The sequence below is a fragment of the Schistocerca cancellata genome, chromosome 4 (genome assembly GCF_023864275.1).
Source record: "Schistocerca cancellata isolate TAMUIC-IGC-003103 chromosome 4, iqSchCanc2.1, whole genome shotgun sequence".
Lineage (NCBI taxonomy): Eukaryota > Metazoa > Arthropoda > Insecta > Orthoptera > Acrididae > Schistocerca > Schistocerca cancellata.
The window spans coordinates 556,934,564-556,953,885 of NC_064629.1; the positions used below are offsets into that span (position 1 = coordinate 556,934,564).

General features: G+C 39.7%; 1 protein-coding gene across 4 annotated transcripts in view; it reads left to right on the plus strand.

The window, feature by feature from the left end:
- The window catches only part of LOC126183241 (dual specificity protein phosphatase CDC14AB-like), a 212,138-nt gene that overhangs the window by 184,851 nt on the left and 7,965 nt on the right, over positions 1 to 19,322 (plus strand). For 3 of the 4 annotated variants that reach the window (XM_049925033.1, XM_049925031.1, XM_049925032.1), the window contains exon 13: positions 9,745 to 9,954. The exons of the other annotated variant lie outside the window; for it this stretch is intronic. In XM_049925033.1, the coding sequence (XP_049780990.1) occupies positions 9,745 to 9,954 (210 nt within the window). The remainder of the gene's footprint in view (positions 1 to 9,744; positions 9,955 to 19,322) is intronic. 4 annotated transcript variants of the gene reach the window in all.

Sequence of the window (19,322 nt, forward strand, 5' to 3'; positions counted from 1 at the left end):
AGGAAAACTCTATGTGTTTCTTCATTTACTGGTCGATAGTTATAAATATGTTTGTTGTAATAATCAAATTTAATTAAAAATAGTAAGTAGTCAAATGAAATTCATAAAAACTTCATGTAAATACAAGTGGCTTTTTTTTCTATTATTATATTACCCCTTAAATGTCATGCAAATTAAAGAATATGACCAGTGATGAAAAAAATTTAGATTAAAAATTAAGTTTGATCGGGGGTCGAACCATCACACCATCTGCGTTTGTCTTTTGACACTTGAACGCTAACCACTTGACCACCCTGAACTGTAACGTCCGGTACCTATGCACAGATATATCTTGTACATAATAGACGCGTAAAACTTTTCTTGTGATTTTCTTGGAAATGCCAGAGTGCACTTTACTACTTGCACATTATTTTGTTTTAATGACACAATAAGGTGTACAAAATTTGAAGTAAATCTGTGATCCCAATGTCGTGGGCTCCCCTTATAAGTATAGGATGCGCTGCGACAGCCGATGTTGTCGTGGCACTAGTGATGGGAAAACCATCGACTGCATTCTGGTTCTCAGTATCTAAATTGAAACAAAGCAACTCATCCTGATCGAATGTCGAGTCTGGCCTGTTCGGAAGGCAAGATAAGGCATCAGTGTTGGCACCTTGCGCCATCAGCCGGTAATCGATCTGATAATGATAACGTGAGAGGAAGACAGCCCACTGCTGCGAACTATGCACTGCCTTGCCCAGCATGGAAGCCAAAGTGTTAGGAAGAGCATCCAATGGCTAGTGATCTAAAATTAATTGCAACTTAGAACCATACAAGAAGACGTGAAATTTCTTGAGGGCAAACACAATCACTAAAGCCTCCGTTTCAAACTAAGAATACCACTGCTGAGCAGGACTTAAAGTCTTAGAAACATAAACAATGGGTCGTTCCGACTCATAAGCGTATTTGTATACCAACACTACGGCTGGCTGAAAAGGGGCCATACACGGGGCAGATTGAACTTGAGATTTAAGCAAAATGAACACTCAGTCACGAAGTGGGTACCAGAAAAAGGACACATTTTTATGAAAAAGCATGTACAAGGGCTGAGCAACAGTGAATGTGTCAGGTAAAAACTTATGACAGTACGCAACTTTACCTGGAAATGCCTGCATTTTCTTAGTGGACATTGGCTCTGGCAAATCCACAATTGCAACATAGTGACGCAATGACATGATACCTGTGTGAGAAACCTTAAAACGTAGGTAATCAGTTGATGACCAAACAAGTTGAGATTTGGCAAGATTGCATTTGAGACCCACAGACTGCAAAACAGGAAACAGCAATCGAAGATTTCTAAGGTGGTCTTCTGTGGAACAACCCAAAACAATGCTATTGTCAAGGTAATTGATGCAGCCAAACACAAAGGCTGTCAGCTGTTTTAAGCACTGAAAAATTGCAGTCACACTAATGACGCCAAAAAACTAGGGCGGGCGGATTCTTTCATGGTAATGTGAGTCTTAAAACTGAGCCAGTGGGAAAACTGAGATGAAAACTCAGAGAAGAATGTCCCCAGTTGCTGATACGGAACTTGATTTGACACTAAATGTAATTCATCGACAATGGAGAAACCAAAAGCGTTAAATGCATGTAACCCAAACAGGTCTGCAGTACGGGAATAATCCACAACGGGGAAGGTGAGAGGCGAACAGAAGTTTTGTTAGAGATGGAACGGAGAACTGGCGTAGGATCGGAATCTGCTGTTTATTGTAGCTAGTCAGCTTGTGTGAAACCTGTGTAAGGTGAGGGGTGCCCAAGACCACGTGCGTTTGTGCATTTACTAAAGTTCCTGGAGCTCCTGTGTCCAGTTGCATTTTCAGTGGTTTATTAAACACACACAAGTCAATAAACAATTTGTTCAGGGAAATAGTCATTGTAAAGACACAGTTTACCTCTATCGGTACTACTGTGTCTGCCACGTTTGAAGAGGAGCTACACACCGATGCAATGTGGTCTTTCTTTTGTCACTTGTTGCAAACAGCCTAATGCTTAGGGCACGCAGTGAGCTCATGTTGGGCGAAGCAGTATGGGCAAGATGGAAGCGGGACACACGGCTGCTGTTGTGCCGTGGCCTGTTGCTCCTGTGGCCATAACCAATGCTGCCCCCATGTGATGTTGCAGTGGCTTCATCACCCTGAACACTTGCAGTGTGCCAAACAGGGGTTGACAAGCAACTTTCGAAAGTTCTGCTCACACAGCAATCTGATTTGCTGCGGACCCTCGACACTTAAAAGACTGTGCTATATTGAATGCATCCATAAGCGTTGGATTCATACATTGAAGTGCTTTTTCGCAGACCTCGCTATCTGGGGCCAGACAAATATCATCGTGTACCGTGTGATCAGCGTAGGATTCATGATGGATGCTAGTGACAAATTTACGCTGATGGCTAAATGCCTTTAATTCTGCAGCCCAGGCTTTGTAAGATTGGTTTGGGTGTTTCTGACAATAGTAAAATTCTACACACGTTGAAGTGACGTATTCTGTCACAGTAATAGTTTGAGAGAAGCTTGATCAAATGATAAGGTGGCTGTTTCTTGTAAAATCCCAAGTCGGCACAACAACTGATAAATGAATGGCCACAGCCAGGTAAGAGAGAGAGAGCTCTACACAGATTTGCTTCATCCACACAAAAAACCTACAAATGTTTGTGTAACTGTGTCTCGTAGAAGTCACACTCTTAAGCTGATTCATCATATGCCGAGAAGGGTGACAGTTGTATTGATGGGAGAGTAAACTACCACAACTACCCAGATGACACTTGATTGAGAGCAGTGGCAAGAGCTTGCTCCTGTTCCCGAAAGCTTGCTGCTCAGCAATTATACGTTGGAGTACTTCTTCCGTTGAGATGTTTGTCGGGTGACTTAGCTCTGACACTAACACACAGAGAAAACATAACTCTCTCTCATCGCTAAGTTTGCTATACCAAGAACAAACATGATTATTGAACATAGTACTTTATTGAGCAACACATATGAACAGTGAAGTACAGGTTGTGCTTAACACTGAACACATTGACTCGACAACAGTAGTAATATAGGTTACGGGACAGGTAAAGCACTCGTTGGCAGTCATTTGGATGATACTGTTTCTTTGGTGGCTCACCAGAGTATGCCAGGGGGCTGACCCCACTGGCCTCTATAAGCAGGCCTGTGAACTGTATGGATGTGCAAGCTCTGAAATAACTTACGTTATGAGTAAAGGAACTTCACTCTTCACATTATATAATAGTTTAAAAAACCTAATGACTTTTTAATGACAATTGTATTGTATTAATATTAACCTCTCCTCTAAAAATGGATTTGTTATTATGTAACTATTTTAAAATAAGATATTAATTTTAATTCATCTCATTAGGTCTAACAAACAGTTCCATCAAATATAAAATACTAATTCAAGCATCTTACCTTTACACAAGTTCAGGCATTTCATTAAACTGGTATACTGAGTGTGTGTAAATGTTTGAAACCTTTTTTTCTGGGAATTGGCTGGCCAGTGTGTTTTACTACTGCTACAGGATCAGGCTCGGGGAGGGGGGGGGGGGGGGGGGGGGTAAACTGGCCAGGGTATCTGTGTATCTGCCGCAGACGATAATTTCAGGAGGTGCCAAATTCATATTGTTGAAAGAAGGAGAAAAAAAGGGCCTTGTTTCAGAAATCACATAGCATCCAATGCACATTCGTCTATTGATTATTCATATGATTTTGAAATGCTTTTTGCTGGTTTTTGAACACATTCTAAGTTGATTTTTGAATGCGTGCTTAGTGTATGTAATGTCTCTGCCAGGGGAATCACCATCTTATCCGGAAATAAAAAAGCTTTCCCACAGACAAAAGGGGACTGGATTATATGAGCTGAGCCAAATAAACCCGAACAGGTGTATGCCAGTCGCTGTTTGTTTATGTGGTTGATTCGGTATGCGAATAGGTGTTGTTATAATTATTAGCAAAATCCATAGATTCAAACTACCAGAGTGGAAATAAATGACTAACAGCAATAACAGGTAAGGAAGGTTACATATTGTCTTCTCAACATAGCCAAGAAAATGAAATTTTGACAGAGAAGTTTTGCTAAATCACTACAGTGTCATTTGTACAGTCCCCAGTTAGCAGTCGTGTAAGTTCTATTCTCGTAATAGCACAGAAAATGCTTTGTAGGAACATGTAATAACACTTAACCGGAGAATAAACGTGGGATAACTGAACTGGTAAATCCAGCAGGGTTAGTGAAGTTAACTGGAGAACAAGTTTTGACAATGGCAGGTATAGTTACGGAATTAGTGATGACAAGATTGATTGTTAGAACAAGGATGCAAATGCAACAGGGACATCACACAAATTATATGGAGAAATATGACCATTTCAAATTTATATAAAAATTTCATACTACTACTTCTACTACTACTATTACTACTACTACTACAACTACTTTTCGATCTCTTGCTTGATAAACTGGAGCGCCACTATCAAATTTTTGCCCCAGTTCGGAAATATTGTACATCTGGGACTGTGCAGGATAACACTCTTAAGGTAAACTAAAAGCCAACCAAGCCTCATTCCAGTGTGAATTTTTCAAGTCGAGCCCTCACCTTGTTAGTGGAAGATATGGGGTGGAGGCGGCGATCCTGTTTGTTGCTGCCCTTAAATTTAGATCTGAATTTCAAATCATCATTCTTGATTTGTCTGTTTTTCAGTTGATCTTGTTGTGTCTGCAGTTATCCCCCCCCCAATAGAGACCCTTGCCCTAAATGCAGAAGCTCTCTTTCCTCCAAAGTTTCCCATACTCTAAATGTAGAAGCTCTCCTGCACATCTGTTGTAAATGATGCTTATATTTTTCAGTTGTTGTCAACACCCAGATAACCTTTCATGTTTTAGCCGCAGAGTTTTCCTGACTAATATTTATTCTTCTCTTCTGAGGCATGTCGAATTAACTGATAATGAAGTAATTCCTTTCTTTGAAGCAGTGAAATATTCAGTTGTATTCATGTTTGGAAAATATTAGTTACATATGATATTATCATCTCAGAAACCCTACAGAATGAAGATTCGATATTGACATAAAATTTTGTGTTCCATGGAAGGCAACTGCCTAGTTGCACATTTTCCCACCATGACTAGTGTTAATTATGAGGTTGTATGGCATAGAATGAAAGACTTCATTATTCTTGTTTATAGATGTATTTCACATTTTCTTATCTTAATTCTGTATTGGGTTGAAAAAAAATAATATTCTTGAATGGGTTTCTTTATTGTAATCCATTCCTTTTTGTGCCGTAACCAAATTGATACGAGTTGTGTTCATTATAGAGTTGATTCCCAGTAATTTGGAACTCAGGGGATCAGGGAAAAAAATTCAACTTACTGAGAGTTCATAATAATAGGAGTGGAAATAACTGATACGGATGGAGGAAAAAAATTCAAATAAATGAGTTTAATTGAAAGTAAATTGTAGTACATACATATGCACATTCATCCTTATTTAAGTAATGTGCAAAATAATACATACATGTATACATGGTATATACATACATGCACTACATAAAAAAACATTCCAATAAAATTGTTACATGTCATTTTGAAAAATAGATGGTGATTTTCTTTTGTGAGAGTGACTTCCATCTAGCATTGTCAATCAAATTTTTGAGTGGTGTGAGTAAGAAGAAATCATCATTCATCATTCATTTCCGTTTTGAGGGTGTAGCAGCATAGGGTATGGACAGATGACCTTGCATTGCTCACTGTGACTAGAGTTGGTGGTTGTTCTTCATTATCTTCCTTGTCCTCATCATCACAGTTCAGCATCAACTAGAACACATTGGATATTGATGTATTGTGAATCTGAATGAAATCCTCAAAGATCAACTTACTGCAGTTGGGTAGGACTCACTACCCTCAGTTTGGCAGGACTGGATTTCTTAATTCTCATGACCCAGATGGATATTCAGCATTTTGTCTTTGCATTATAAACCTGCAATTTCTGAAGCACTTGTGAAGGGTGGTAGGACTGACATTTTTTCAGGCTCAATCAGTCATAGTTATGGCAGTCAGAACTGTTTGAGCTGGTTAACCTCGTTAATATCTCTCTCTCCTATCTATGTCTATCTCTCTCTGTGTACTTTTTCCTAAGGTTCAATGACTTTAAATCTAATAAAAAAACAGTGAAATAGTTAATGGGGAGTAATCATAATTCTATTATCTATTAGGTTGAACTTAGGTGCCACAACAAAATGATGCACCCAACTACTGGTGATTAAGTTGTAATAAAACAGTTTATTGTTCTATTAATCCATCACCAAACTATTGGCTCATGGTCAACATAAGCTATTATGATGAACTGATAAAACAGCTCATGCCCCAGTACAGTGAATAGCAATTCACTATATAACTTAAATAAATTAATCAGTTTACTGTAAAACACCAACCGAGTCCACAGCTAAAAAAATTACTTAACTATCCTCACCAATAAACTGATTAATCAACACAAGAATTCACTGTCCTAAATGCCAGTTAGTTAATAAATTTAAATGAAGTCCCAACAACTCTTTCTGAGACCAAGTCCAACTCTCTACAAAATATCAAAGTCCAAACAATACTCGAATATTTCTAAGGCCTCCGGATTGCAAAATATTTCAAACAACTAACACATATGGCTACACTGCTCATACCTAAGTACATGCTACCTCCTTCAATTCATCCCCAACTTTGTATGACACCTTTTTGTACTGAGTGACCATGAGGGCCAACCTTATGACTCGGTCATCCCCTCCAGAAAATTGTTACCCTTCTCCAACTCTCAGCACGCCTACCCACAAAAAGTGTGCACATTGATGTCACATAAGGCCTCATGTGATCACCAGTCCTTTTCTACGACTCTTGATACGTAAGTTTGATTAAAATTGTGTGTGCTAATGTTCTGCACTGTAAACATACATGATTGTAATTTTTATGGTGCCATAGTGTCCCCTCAAATCAAAGTTTAAATACACTTTCTTTTTAAAGTGATACACCATGAAGGAATTGTCAGAATGGGATGGAAATCGGTAGATGTGATGTACATGTACAGAGAAACAATTTCAGAAAAATTGGGGTATTTATTCAGGAGAAAGAGCTTCACAAATTTAGCAAGTCAAAAACGTGTTGGCCCACCTCTGCCCTATGCAAGCTGTTATTTTGCTTGGTATTGGTTGCTAGAGTTGTTGCATGTCTTTCTGATGGATATCGTGATAAATTTTGTCCAACTGGCACATTAGATGATCAAAATCCTGAGCTGGTTGGTGGGCCCTACCCATAATGCTTCAAAAATTCTCAATTGGGGGAGAACCAAGATAGGGTTTGACAAGCACAAAGACAAGCAGTAAAAACGAAACTCTCCCCATGTGTGGGAAGGCATTATCCTGCTGAAATGTAAACACAATATGGCTTCCCATGAAGAGCAACAAAACAGGCTGTAGGACATAGTCAACGTAATGCTATGCTATAGGAGTGCTGTGGATGACAACCAAAGTGGTCCTGCTATGAAATGAAATGGCACTCCAGACTGTAACTCCTGGTGGTTGGGCTGTATGGTAGGTGACAGTCAGATTGGTATCCCACCACTGTCCAGGATATCTTCAGACAAGTCTTCACTGGTCTCAAGACTCACTTCAAAGTGAGATTAATCACTGAAGAGAATTCCACTCCATTCAGTGAGATTCCAGACCAAAGATGTGTTTGGAGACATCCCGGAAAGCTATGGGACACCAACCTCGTTGTCACCCACCATATGGCCCAATAACCAGGAGTTATGGTCTGGGATGCAATTTTATTTTATAGTAGAACCCCTTTGGTTGTCATTGACGGCATTCTTACAGCACTGCGATACATTTGCGATATTCTACACCTCATTTTGTTGCCCATCATGGCAGGCCATCCTCGGCCTACATTTCAGTAAGATAATGCCCGACCGCACACAGTGAGGGTTTCTACTGCTTGTCTTCGTGCTTACCAAACCCTACCTTGGCCAGAAAGGTAGCCAGATCTCTCCCCCATTGAGAACGTCTGGAGCACTATGGGCAGTGCCCTCCAACCGTCTTGGGATTTTGACAATCTAATGCACCAATTGGACAGAATTTGGCATGATATTACTCAGAAGGACATTCAGCGATTCTACCAGTAAATGGTAAGCCAGACAACTGATTTCGTAAGTGCTATTGATGTGCTCAATTTGTGACATCCTTTACCTAGAATAAATAATGCAGTTATTCTAGAATTGTAATTAGCTTTTTGTCTTTTCATCTACATAACATCTACCAATTTTCATCCCATTTGAATGGCTACTTTATGGTGCAACTTTCTTTCCTTCCCCACCCCACCCCATAATCCTCACCCCCTCTCCCCCTACCGCTCAGTCGTCGTCGTCGTCCCCTCTCCCCCCGTTCAGTCGCCGTCGCGGCCCCTCTCCCCCCGTTCAGTCGCCGTCGCGGCCCCTCTCCCCCCGTTCAGTCGCCGTCGCGGCCCCTCTCCCCCCGTTCAGTCGCCGTCGCGGCCCCTCTCCCCCCGCTCAGTCGCCGTCAGCTGGGTTTTAATGGCTGACCAAAGCTTACTGTTAGTTTGAGCGATGCATTCTTCATATGACGTTATGTGTTTGAGTTTGAATCTGTTGCCAGTTGTACAAATGTGTGGCGTGTTGCAAATTAATGTTTTATAAAACCGTATGGTAATAGTTATGTAGCATCTGTGAATTCTGAAAGTATCATGATTTGTCTATTGCTTTGTGAGTGACCTGTGAATTACAGTTTTTAAAACAGGGTAGCCTAATTGAGAACAAATGGGAGCAGCTAAAAATTTAATATGCATTACATTGTCTCTTATGATGCTATAAATACTCTATCTTTTGCTGTTAACTTGAATGTCCAGATGTGACTGTTGTTCGATTCAATCTTTGAAGAGTTCATTACTTAACATCTTCACGGTAGTGTGATAACCGACAGAATGTCGAGGTTGGGCTAGGATCACTTTTGTTCCTGGACTCAAGTTTAATTTAGGGTATCTACAAGATAATGTTGTAGTAATGTCATGTGTTTGATATTTTAGAGAGGACATTTTTTACTGCATTATGCTGCCTGCTTAATGTGAAATGAAGTTATATATACTTAATTTGTATGTACCCTCTGTGATAAACAAATTGTAGATTTTAGATTTAAAAATGTTATTGAAGTTAAACCTTTAAGACATTTTAGTTGTTAGAACAAAAGGTTTTGTGTTTTGTATGATTGTAATTTCTTTGATGTGGATTTTTATGTGATTTTTTTACTGTAGTACATTTATTCTCATATTTGTCTGAAAAGTTGTGCATGTATTACTGTGTGTGATGGGTTTGCAGTAGCTGTCATCTGATCCTTTAGCTAAATTGATATATTTTGGTTGTGTCATTATTTCTGATAATAAGGTGATCGTGTCAAATTTTACAGTATTAGGATCTCGGTTGCAGTAGAAGACTGTTCACATGTTTGAATGATTGCAAAACTGGTGACTGAAGGTTTATCGAAATTATTAGGATTTCTTTAAACTGCTTACGTGTTTATGACAAGTCACATCAAATCACATGTTTGTAAATGAAAAATCATTGTTTGCTGATGTAGTTGCCATAAGCAAAATAAGCTGATATAACTATATTTGAACATTGTATGGGATGCTAGTTTCATCACCACCTTCTTTGTTTCTTAGAAATACCTGGCTTCTTAATTCAATGTACGGATCCAATCGATCATTGAATATAAGCAAGGTAAATCTTGCTTCCCACCCCATAAGACCAGTTACCCGTGCTGCTGCAAAGTCTACACCTGCAACAACCTCTAACCCTTCCTCCCCAGCATCGAGCCTCGATATGACCGTACGCAGCGCGGACCGAGTTAGCAGATTTCATACTGTTCGTCAGTAAGTGCACAATATTCTTGTAGGCTGTGCTTCTGCATGATTGACTGTTAGGCATGTTTGCCATCCAGTTTGACCTTCCTAATGCTGGCAACATTCAGTGCTTGTAGAGTGTATGACATCGTGTAGTTTAGTATCATCTGCTGTTATTAGTTCAGATGCTATATCTTCAACACATCTAACTGGCAATTAATCTTAGCTTTATAGCAATGTTGTTTCTGCTATAAAAAAGAGTCATAGGTTGTGGTTGTGTGGTGGCTTTAACACAGCTGAAATTATAAGCTTTTCATTGTGTGGAGCAATTACTTTTTATATTGCAGTGAAAGCTGCTAATTTTGTTATGCCAGCTGTACTTCACATATGCTCAGTTTGTTCTTAACACCAATGTACTGCTGTGTTGGTATATTTCGTTGGCATTAAAAGATGAAATTTATAATAAACCAATTTTATGATTAGTTTTGTTGCTTCTACGAGGTTTAATTTGTGATGTCATTCTTTTGAATTGAATTATAGTACATGACATTCGTATAATGTTTTTAAGGTTTCACTAAGAACAATTGTAATTTTCTGTGGTGATGGTTGAGTGATTACTGTCAGGTCTGCAGGATGATTGTGTGTAGTATATTTTTGTGTTCATGAGTGTATTTACCTGTGAGACTTATACTAGATTTTACAAAAAGAATGATAGCAGTAACTGCTCAAACATATGCAAGTTACAAGATCCCATAAGTTAACTGAAAATGTCATCAAACAAAATAACTGAGTGTGAGGTTCACATGATAAATAAATAAATCACAAACTCATTGCCAAAAGTTTTGACCTTTTTCTCATTTGTCCATTGCATTTGGTTTTTGACTTGGAGAGGAATTCTGATAAGCTCATTGATGTCAGTTTCATATTTGTGTTGTGTGCATTCGCAGTGCATCACTAACACCTTACCCGGTAATTATCTTCCTCTTCATTTATTATGTTACTCACATTTTCAGTGTAATGCTTTTTTGTTTTTTTTTTATTCTTTTTTTAATGCTTTATAAGAATTACATGAGTTTTGACTGGTGTGGTCTAACTTCTACGCAATATCATCGCTGCATTCATAGACATATTTTTGTTTATAAGATTGATGTGACTGTGATCCCATGTACAAGTACTTACAAAAAGACAGAAAAATTTTCTGATGTGATGTGCCTTTTTTGTATAGAATTTTTGACATGAATAGGAAGGGCCAACAATCCCAGTTAAACACCACTACTGAGTTTCTGTAATTATTAGTAAAAGAACTGGACATCATTTTGTTCTTGCATAAATAATAAAGTAATAGGTCAGTTATGCAAACACAGAGGATATAATGAAAAGTAATTTTTATTCAGTATACTCACTATGCTTGTGGTGCCAATGTAGTAATGAATAAGTGTACTTGCACCGGAAAAACATGTTGCGTACTGAGCTGACAGGTAACAGTGGTAATATGTGCTCCGAGAAAGCAAAATTCTCTGAAAGCCTAGTTTTGTTCTTGCGTCTTGCTGAGTGAGGCCTTTTTGTAGTGTTGCAGGTGTAGAGCAGTGCTTATGTTGTGGAAAGGAAGGGAGACTCTGACGTGCTTTTCTAAGTTTTTCCACCATGTACGCCATCCAATCAATGTAGATAGCCGTTGCCAGATGCTGTCTTCATTATCCTTTTAAAATTTTAGCTTTTGCAAAGAAGAGATTTTCTGTTTGCTTATGCAGCTTTCAACACAGATCACTTGCCACTGTCTGAAAATGTAATCCCAGTAGTAATGTTAAAAATATTTTTTCAGCTGTATATGGAGAGTGCTTAAAATAGTGGTAAATCTGTGTACTCAGCTTTAAAATAATTTATCTCTCATATATTTGCTTAAAATAGCTTGTATAGATTTTTTCTGAAAATAATACTTTAATCTGTTATGTTAAACCATCTCGATGGTGAGGGAAGAAATTTTCATTTACTTTTTCCTTGATTTTTACAATGTTGCATTACAAGCTGTCTTATATTATAGCTGTTTATGCTATTGAGAGGCCTATCTCAGCCTTTCACACAGTTTTATTCAGGACTTAATAATTACATTTTGTGAACTGATATGTGGCAGATATTACAAAATATTTAATCCATTTTCAGATTAAATAAATAAAGTGTGCTGTCCCCGATTTGAGTGGCAAGGTAATTAAAGAGCAGTTCTTCTTTATACATGATATATTCTGAAACTAAAAATGCTCAACTAAAGTAACAATAAATCATCTGTTCATGCATAAAATATACTATATAATTCATATGTATAGCATTAACAGGCTAACCTCATGAGTATGTTGGAGTTCTGACTAGGACTTGATTCATTTCTCGAGGAAAAGATAAAACCACATTAAATCCATGGTAAGGGCTTCTTCTGACTCCTGCAGTGACTATTGAGATTGGATGTAATGTTATGTTTTTGTCGGAAAAAAAAGTGGGGAGCTCTATTTTAGTTTTTATAGTATAAATAGTAGTTGTTTTTACCATGTTGGTTCTTTAAAGAGCTTTGTAAAGTGTTGACTAGTTATGGTGAAAGCCAGATATCCGATGTGTCCTAACGTTGCACGCCTTAGGTGGTTCATTTCTTTCTCCTACATTGGTCAAAACAATTAGGTAGTATTATTAGAAGTGTACAGCAAATATAACATTCAGCTCACTCACTGATCACATTAACATGAGACTTATTAGTAGGCACCTGAAAAATTCACATTTGCGATAGATATGAATTCTGCCTTAAAATGCAAGAATGCAAAATTACCTAATAAATGGTATTTCATAGCAAATTGTATCCAGATGAACTATTTTATCAGATATAGTTTGAAATGTCTTTATTTTCTGCACAGGAATATCAAAAGTGTAGCCAATTTTTGGTTTGAAATACTTTATTTTCTGCATGTAAATGGAAAAAAAAGGTAACCAATTTTCAGTTACTGGTACTGGACATCCTCAGGCGAAGCCCATGTCACAGCAACTGTGAGTGGTTGAATGGTCTTTCTCCTTTATAATACTGCCAGTCTTAGCAAGCAGTTGCACAAGGGCTGATACTGAGTGGTAGGTGCCGTGTGTTGCTTGTTGTTGTATTTTCTTGTTTTGAAATGAGTGAAGAGATTAAGCCTGGTCCATTACAGAGTTAGATTACGACCCTCACAACACCAGGTTGGATCAGTGACCCTATGACTGTGTGTAGTTCTTCTGCCATGGAATCACAGAACATGGGTGTAGGCTGGCTGCCCTGCAAGAGGAAGGTGGAGCTTATTTGCTCCCACCATTCCTCACTTTTCTAGTGGACATGTTCTAGCTTGTTTATGCTCAGAAAACGAAATTGCTCAATGTATTTCAACCAAACTGAAAGTCTTACCTAACTTGCACATGGATTTTTTTTTTTGGGGTTCTACATCTACACTAAGTAACTTGTCTGTTCCTTCTGCAGTGCTGTCAGTTGTGGGTCACATGACTTTGAAGGCCCATGAAAGGTTGAAATCAATCCTCTTCAGATTTTGTAATCATTGAATTGGGAGGGAAATGGAAAAATAATATTGAGAAACACCTTAGATCAGAGGAGGACTGTATCACAGGCAAGAAAATGCTGCTGCTTCTCATCAGAAGCAACCATTTGTTGAAACCTTTTAATAAATCTAAAAGAAGAAAACAAACAAATACCACTGTGAAAAAAGAAAAAAAAAGTAAAAGTTTCAGTCATAAAGCTCCCCAATCACCACTCTTTTTTAAACAGCCAGTGTCAAAGCACTAAGGTTTGGTCTTCAGGTACATAACGTAACAAGAACCTTTTAAATTTGCATGCCTAATCATTTACAAACAAAGGAAATTGGATGCGAATTTTGCCCCTACACATTAGTGGGAGATATTCTAGTGTTGGAAGTTTAGGAGTTATCAGTGCTATTGTTGACTGCAATACATATAAAAGTGGTGTAGAATAGCAGTGAATTGACTATTGAATCACTACCTCTGTGAACCGTAGATAGGATAGACTTTTGAAGGTGCAGAGGCAATCTATGGCATACCTTCATGATCATGGGCTGTTTTAAATAATGGAAGGTATGTATGAAGATCAGGCTGAAGTCGTGTGTAAGCAGTTACATCCAGAGACAGTCATCATCTCCTGTCTGCAACTTATTACAATAGACAGAAGAGTGCAACTTTTCATGATCCTCTGAAACACCAACATGACAACGCAATAAATCCAACCTGTTTGCTACTGTTTTTGCAATGGCAATCTTTGTGCACGAAGCAGAGGGAGTGTGTTCCATCAGTGAAACAGCCCTTCAGTGGTGGCAAACATTGGGTAAAGAAGAGGGGCACTCAAATGCGACTGTTTTATTTTCTTAAGGGTTACTATTTAGTGCTGAATCTGACAACTGACACATTTGCTTTAGGGGAGGACACGAGACACAGCAATGAAACAGCTCAAATTTGCTGTGGCGGCTGTCAGCATTCACAGACATACTGCCTTCAACATTACCCAGTGCAGTTTTTCTGTCGCTTGAAAATATGAAGACTAGACCCTCCAACCTTTAGCTGTGCCATATGCTGATGCCATAGGTGCATTGTCCTTTAAATGGGTTGCATTGTTGATTCCCAAAGTGTTACTGGATGATATGATACATTTGATACATTGTGTGCAGGTATTATTGGAATACGTTGCCCAGCATGAACATTTATTATCTTATAACCATGATGATAGGCCCACACTTCCCACAATTTTATCTGATTCAGTAATAGTTTTGACCAATGTGTATACTGGATTCATCATTAATGAGGAGGAAACGTACGCTCTGTCTTACAGTGTATTTTTATGGCTCCCACCAACACCGGCTCCAAGAAAATCAGGGAATTTTTGTGGTAGACATGATTTCTGTTGGAGTGTAACACATTTCACACTTCAGTTTTAAGTAAAACAGGTTTAATGGGGGCAAATACTGTCTTTCTTTCTGTTTGTATGTGGTAAAGACAATATGGTTTATGAAACTTCACTTTTTGCTTTAGTCATTCTTTCTACTTCCATTTTCATAAGACAGTTACAGACCTCAACTAATTCCATTGTAATACAGATAAATTTAACCCTTGTATAGACTATATTAAAAAACATTGCTTCATTGTGTAAAGCAGCATGGTGTCTTTGTAATTTATTTTTCATTCATGACTTACATTATGTGGTGTGGTTGCACCAGTATTATCTAATATTTTTTCACACTGAACATCATATTTCTTGTAATTTTTATAAGTAATTCCTTTTAAAGGTTTCACCCATATAAAATAATTAAATTTTGCATAAACATGCCTTAAACTTAACCCAGCTAAACATAATTGTTATGTCTCAAATTATGCAAAATTATCACATAGAGAAATAGTGGTTCCACTTTAATTCAGAATTTAAGTAATACTATTAAATATTTGAAACATTTCTAATGCACACTGTGTGTGTGTGTGTGTGTGTGTGTGTGTGCATCCAACTGCCCATCCATGCCCATACACCTTTGTTTCACAAGCTAAATTTAAGTGTGGGTGATAAACAATTCTGTCTTTGTATTCTACTCAGGAATGCATGTGAAGTCTGTATGGAAATTTAAAAAGATCTTGTATGGATGTTGTGTATGTCACACTTCCTTTTAATATTTAGATCATTGAAGAAGGCTTAGCGAGGTTTTCAGTTATCAGCTCTGCATCAAATTATTAATGCTCACCTTTATAGAACAAATATTTCATTGACTTCAGCTGCATTGCCACAGAAGGTTATCTGATTATGTTACCAAGGAGGGAAAATAGGCATCGGCAGTTTGACCTAAGTATTTTTGACCAGTTTATCACCATGTTTCATTAGTTTTTCTTTACATCCATGTGAACATGAAGGAATTTTACATATTATACTATGTCTAGTAAGTACCAGGGACCTTCATTCGAAACTGAATAAAATGGATGTTGTTAGATTGATAGTTAATGTATTAACCATTTGTAAGACTGGTTAGCCATGGAAAGATTAGGTAAAATGCTAAAAAAGACAGGGTTTAATGTTCAGGATTTTTTGTTATTGTTAATAATTTCTTGTTGGGTAAGTGAATCTCAATTCTGAGGTAGGCTGCTTTCTCAAGAACCTTTGAAATAATTTAAATGATGCAAAAGTATGTAGTTAGAGATTATTTAGTTACACTCCAATTCTTTTCCTACACATTTATCCTGCATAGCGTGGGGTCTAATTTTTTTGATGATTTCTTAGTTTCTTATATTATTATTATTATTATTATTATTATTATTATTATTACTGTTATTGTTGTTGTTGTTATTATTATTGTTATTCCAGAATGAAATTTTCACTCTGCAGCGGAGTGTGCGCTGATTTGAAACTTCCTGGCAGATTAAAACTATATGCCAGACCGAGACTCGAACTCGGGCAGAGGTTCGAGTCTCGGTCCGGCATATACACTCCTGGAAATTGAAATAAGAACACCGTGAATTCATTGTCCCAGGAAGGGGAAACTTTATTGACACATTCCTGGGGTCAGATACATCACATGATCACACTGACAGAACCACAGGCACATAGACACAGGCAACAGAGCATGCACAATGTCGGCACTAGTACAGTGTATATCCACCTTTCGCAGCAATGCAGGCTGCTATTCTCCCATGGAGACGATCGTAGAGATGCTGGATGTAGTCCTGTGGAACGGCTTGCCATGCCATTTCCACCTGGCGCCTCAGTTGGACCAGCGTTCGTGCTGGACGTGCAGACCGCGTGAGACGACGCTTCATCCAGTCCCAAACATGCTCAATGGGGGACAGATCCGGAGATCTTGCTGGCCAGGGTAGTTGACTTACACCTTCTAGAGCACGTTGGGTGGCACGGGATACATGCGGACGTGCATTGTCCTGTTGGAACAGCAAGTTCCCTTGCCGGTCTAGGAATGGTAGAACGATGGGTTCGATGACGGTTTGGATGTAGCGTGCACTATTCAGTGTCCCCTCGACGATCACCAGTGGTGTACGGCCAGTGTAGGAGATCGCTCCCCACACCGTGATGCCGGGTGTTGGCCCTGTGTGCCTCGGTCGTATGCAGTCCTGATTGTGGCGCTCACCTGCACGGCGCCAAACACGCATACGACCATCATTGGCACCAAGGCAGAAGCGACTCTCATCGCTGAAGACGACACGTCTCCATTCGTCCCTCCATTCACGCCTGTCGCGACACCACTGGAGGCGGGCTGCATGATGTTGGGGCGTGAGCGGAAGACGGCCTAACAGTGTGTGGGACCGTAGCCCAGCTTCATGGAGACGGTTGCGAATAGTCCTCGCCGATACCCCAGGAGCAACAGTGTCCCTAATTTGCTGGGAAGTGGCGGTGCGGTCCCCTACGGCACTGCGTAGGATCCTACGGTCTTGGGGTGCATCCGTGCGTCGCTGCGGTCCGGTCCCAGGTCGACGGGCACGTGCACCTTCCGCTGACCACTGGCGACAACATCGATGTACTGTGGAGACCTCATGCCGCACGTGTTGAGCAATTCGGCGGTACGTCCACCCGGCCTCCCGCATGCCCACTATACACCCTCGCTCAAAGTCCGTCAACTGCACATACGGTTCACGTCCACGCTGTCGCGGCATGCTACCAGTGTTAAAGACTGCGATGGAGCTCCGTATGCCACGGCAAACTGGCTGACACTGACGGCGGCGGTGCACAAATGCTGCGCAGCTAGCGCCATTCGACGGCCAACACCGCGGTTCCTGGTGTGTCCGCTGTGCCGTGCGTGTGATCATTGCTTGTACAGCCCTCTCGCAGTGTCCGGAGCAAGTATGGTGGGTCTGACACACCGGTGTCAATGTGTTCTTTTTTCCATTTCCAGGAGTGTAGTTTTAATCTGCCAAGAAGTTTCATCATTATTATTATAATACTTATTATTATTATTATTATTATTATTATTATTATTATTATTATTATTATTATTCTTGAACTTCGTGGTCAGATGCCCTTACTGACACCATGGTCATCAAGGTAACCAAGGTTACAGATGTGCCACCTGTCTGTGAACCATGTAAACATTGTTCTGTGTGTTATCATATTTTAACTGCTTGTGTACCATATTCTCTGAGGTGGAATTTGAGAACCAGACCATGATTTACCTAAACAGGTGTGGGAAGCTGCCTAAAAACAACATTAAGGCTGGTTGGTGTCCACTGCGCGGATTTGATCTGGGTCTGGCTCACCTCCCTGTCTTGCATGCAGGTTGGATTACTTACTTAGACATGGGCAGTTCTTCAGTTCTTTTGTTGAAGGCACCATCACTCTCGAAGGGGGGGGGGGGGGGAGGGTTTGCATGCGTGCGTGTGTGTGACATGACGCGTGAAGGGGTGCAGGTAGTCTGCAGTAATGTTCACATAGCCCACAGCACATTTGATAGGAAGCCCAGGTAAATGTATTCCATAGCATAACACTGCCTCCACCTGCGACACGGTGCATGTTTTGAGCAGCTGTTTGTCTGAATGGTGGCTAACCCAGATACGACCATCTACCTGGTGTAACAAGAAATGTGATTTGTGTGACTGGATGACAAGTTTCTGTTGATCAACGATCCAGTGTCGATGATCCTGTGCCCACTGCTAGCATAATTGACAGTGGTTTTGGGTCAACACGAGAATGTGTGGAGATCATCTGTTGCAGGTCCCCATGTTCGACAGTGTGTCCTGAATCAGGTGCTGTGAAACACTTGGCTTGCACTGACAGTGAACCATGTCAAGAGATTTGCCACAGATTGACACCTAACATGCTGTATAGATCGTGAAAGTGTCCGACCTCCATGTTTTGTGATGAGGTGTGGATGTGCAAATACTTGTTGCTTACTTGTGGTTTCTCTGTCCTTCAAACACTTTCTACAGATGTTCACAACATTACCATGCAAACAGCCACCAAGGTTCACTGTTTCCAAGATGGTTGTTCTCAGGCACTCAGCCACAACACTCAGCCCTTATGCAAGTGGATTTCCCCATGTCATTGCTAGAATGAGTCTCCAACTGTATCTGTTCCACTCGTGTGCTTTCCTTACCGCATCATGTGCCTGCATCAGCACCACGTGGCATACAGTCTTGTAGTGGGCAGTGATCTTGATGTTTTGGCTCATCAGTGTATGTCCACTTACATAAATAGACACTACCAGAGCATTTTTCAATCTTACAGGAAAGTAAGTGGGTTGTTCACAGATTACAGAGAGAGCCCAATTTGGCAAAGTAGTTCAGCAGTGTGGTAGACTTGCTCTTGTAATAAGGGGTCTAGTAAGGAATCATAGTTCTCAAAAATAGATGTAAACTTGTTAGAGAAATATACGAGAACTCGCTCCACTGCA